At 30.7% G+C, this 3615-nt stretch overlaps 1 protein-coding gene across 1 annotated transcript; it reads right to left on the bottom strand.

Moving 5' to 3' along the window:
• Window positions 353-2262, bottom strand: LOC104789569. The gene is made up of 3 exons (XM_010515243.2): window positions 1803-2262; window positions 562-1416; window positions 353-362 (listed from the first exon to the last, which is right to left on the bottom strand). The coding sequence occupies exons 2-3, from the start codon at window positions 1341-1343 to the stop codon at window positions 353-355; spliced, it is 792 nt and encodes a 263-aa protein (XP_010513545.1). The 5' UTR covers window positions 1344-1416; window positions 1803-2262.

Here is a 3615-nt window from a genome sequence, read left to right on the forward strand (position 1 = left end):
AGGATTTACTCCATGTTGTACCATAAGACAATTTTTGTTCTTTAACTATTAATCTTAAAAAAAGCCTATAAAGTATGTGGAATAATGATTAGAAAAACATAAAAATACAATAAATGAGGATGTTATATCAAAGTATAATGTAAATCAATAATTTTACTAATGAATTTGACAATCCATAAAACTTATTGACAGAATCATGGATCCTAAGTCCTAACACCCTAATATAGAAAAAAAAAAACAGATATTAGAAATGACAAAACACTACAACAAATATGCACATTGTTAACCAGACAAAAACGCTATCATAGGTCTTTGATAGCGTTTTCATGAGCGCTGTATTTGGGCACTGTTATTATATGTACCTNTATGTTATAAAAATATAACATAGCTTTAAGAAATTGCTATATTATCAAGATCATAATTTTGAAAAAATTTATACAACATTTGTTTTTTCGTGCTATGTTATAGTTTTATAGCATAGCTCTAATAAACTGCTGTATTATCAAGATTATAATTTTGCAAAAATTTATACAATATTTAATTTTTCGTGCTATGTTATACATATATGGGCACTGTTNGTAATGCCACCGTAAGTCCTTAGCCATGTCCTCTGATCTGAACATTCTCTTCAGCCTTGGTATAATTGGAAAATATCTTAATACTTTCTGTGGGACACCTTTCTTTACCTCATTAGTCCGCTTATTAGTCTTCCACCGTGAAGCATTACATTTGGGACATTTATCAAGCTTCTTTAACTTCTTTCTGAAGAGGCAGCAATCATTAACACATGCGTCGATCTTTTCATATCCCATATGAAAGCTCTTTAAAAATTTCTTGACATCATACAATGATGTGTGAAAGACATTACCATCTGGCAACATGCTTGGCAATGTCTGAAGCAGTTCATTGAAGCTCTTATCCGACCAGCCATTATGTGTCTTAATCCTAAACAAAGTCACAATAGCCGATAACTTGCTGTGGTTTGAACAGCTAGGGTATAGTGGGGTTTCAGCATCCCGGATCTTTGCAAGGAACTCATCCTCTTGTTGGTCCTCACCCTCTGCAATCTCACTTAAGTCGCCCACAGGTTGGTCAGCTAAGTCACCTCTAAAAGCCAACTCTTGATCAAAAAATTCAGCAGCTTTATATAACTCAAAAACTTCCTCATTCCACTGAGTTGGTTTACTTTGAAATTCATCTACTGACTTCACATCTCCATGATGATACCAATCACTATGCACCTTGTATGCCTCATCCATCCCTCTTATTACAAGATGCTCAACCACAACACTGTTTAACTGTCGTACTACATTACGACAGTCTTTACAAGGACATATTATCATTTCTATGTCACCTAAAGCCGCAGACACATCCCTTACAAATTTCCAAGCTCCACTTTTATAACCAGGATCAGCTCTTCAATGGATAATTAAAGAAAAAAATCATAACTAAAAGAACATCTTAAAGTATCCAAACCCAAAATAAAACCTAATTATGAAATATAATTCCTTACCTGCATAGATGCACCCATGCCTTGTCCAACATTATATGTTATAATATAAATTTTAACCTTTATAGATAAAATAGAGATACATATTATACAAAGCTCACATTAAGCAACAATTCAGACAATACTGCACTACTTCAGACACATACAGATGCTCTTAAACCAATATCTAACTGTGTAAAATCTCACTAATCTAATCACTATTTATACGAATCAGACTCAAAGGACAAAACATAGCAATCACCAATATTCGTGTGTAATAATAATGTTTAACTATTGGTTGAGTGATACTAACCTGTTGTGTGAGTACAGAGAAATGAGAAGCTTCAGTTCCCCAACATTTCAATCACCAACACTTGGGAAAAAAAAAAAATCGTTCAGTTTATGAAGGCGCAAATACTCAAATCCAAAAGCTATTTTTGAGTCAAATCTGTAAATAATCGAACCCTAACAAAACAGATGGATTCGAAACTCCACATTCTCAAAATCTGTAAATAATCGAACCCTAAAAAACAGATAACGAAATAAATCTAGATAAATCGAACCCTAACAAAACAGATAACTAAATCTGACCCTTATCGAAATCAAAAGCTGTTTGAAATCACAAATAATCGAAACAAATAACGAAATTAGGAGGAAGAAGAAAGACATGCCTCAAAAATGGATTCGAGCTATCAATTGCGATGGATATGGAGATTTAGGGCGAAATTGGGGCTTTTCACAAACGGCGAAATTGGGGCTTTTCACAAACGGCGATAAAATTGAAGATTTGATAGAGATTTAAAATAAGAAATTGAGCTTAGGTTGAAGAGAATTTAGAAGAAGAGATCGACTGGAGCTTAGGTTGTAACGAGAGAGAGAGAGAGAGTGTGTCGAGTTTTTGGGTTTTTTTTTTATTTGGCGATTAAGTGAATAATTTCACTAAGTATTGGCGGACAAAAGTCACTTTTGTTTCCCGCTACATAATTTTCCTATCATAGCGTTAATAAGATGCTATTAAAAAGTAACCGAAAAAAAATCTCATCTTTCATAGCAGTGACGGAAAATGGGCTATATCCGTCTGCTATCAATGTGCATATTTGTTGTAGTGAAATATGAAAACAGGAAAAGTAAAAAAGATATAATAAGTAGCACATAAATCACCTTTTGATTGGCGTTTAACGTTGTCGTAAAAGAAGTGGTTTGCTTATTAAAAGTATTTATAGTGGTTTAAGAAAATAGTATAGATTTTTTCTCTGAGTCATTTTCAAAAATCTTAGTTAGAAAAATTAGAAATATCTTAAAGAAATCATCATTTCCGATATGTTTTGTAGGATTTAGATAATTATTTTGGAATATGCTAACATGTATGAGTGTAAGTGCCGTAATTAACTACATACCTTTATTATCAAGAAATTTCAATTGCTTATCAATTTAGTAATCTATCTTACCATTTTAAAATTCCATACCCAATAATATATAAATTTAAAACTTGTAATTAAAAAGGAAAATATAAATTAGTTTTGTTCAGATATTTTAGGAAAACATTTATTTTCATATCCTATTTTTATTTATTTTAATTTTTTAAAAATATCTTAATTACAATGGCATGGGATGTAAATATATCCCAACTCCAAATTTTCTTTGCCAAAACTGCTGAAAAATGTTAATATAGATGTCAAGTACAATTTTCTATTAGGAAAATATCTCTTACGTTAATTTTTTTAGATTAAAAAATACTATGAACAGAAAATATCTTTAGAGATCGTAAGCATAATTAATCGACATAATATCGTTGACTTTGAGTTTCATTCGAATTTAATATTCGATAAATTAAACTCTAGTTTCTTTTTTTCATACTAAGGTACGTTTGTATATATATATATATATAACCTATACACACCAAAAAAACCTAATAACATCAGATCATCGTATTAACCAAAAATCGCAAAATATAATTACATGCAGAAAATATTCTAAATGTCAAGTTAGATTAGACAAATATATCCCTATGAGTTTAACAATATATATCTTATTATATAAAGTTGGGTTTTAAAAGTTAACCATTAACAAGATTTTGACATGTGTCAAGTTATCAATTTCAGATTTTGACATGTGTAAAAATTAAT

Source organism: Camelina sativa, chromosome 5, assembly GCF_000633955.1.
Source record: "Camelina sativa cultivar DH55 chromosome 5, Cs, whole genome shotgun sequence".
Classification (NCBI taxonomy): Eukaryota; Viridiplantae; Streptophyta; class Magnoliopsida; order Brassicales; family Brassicaceae; genus Camelina; species Camelina sativa.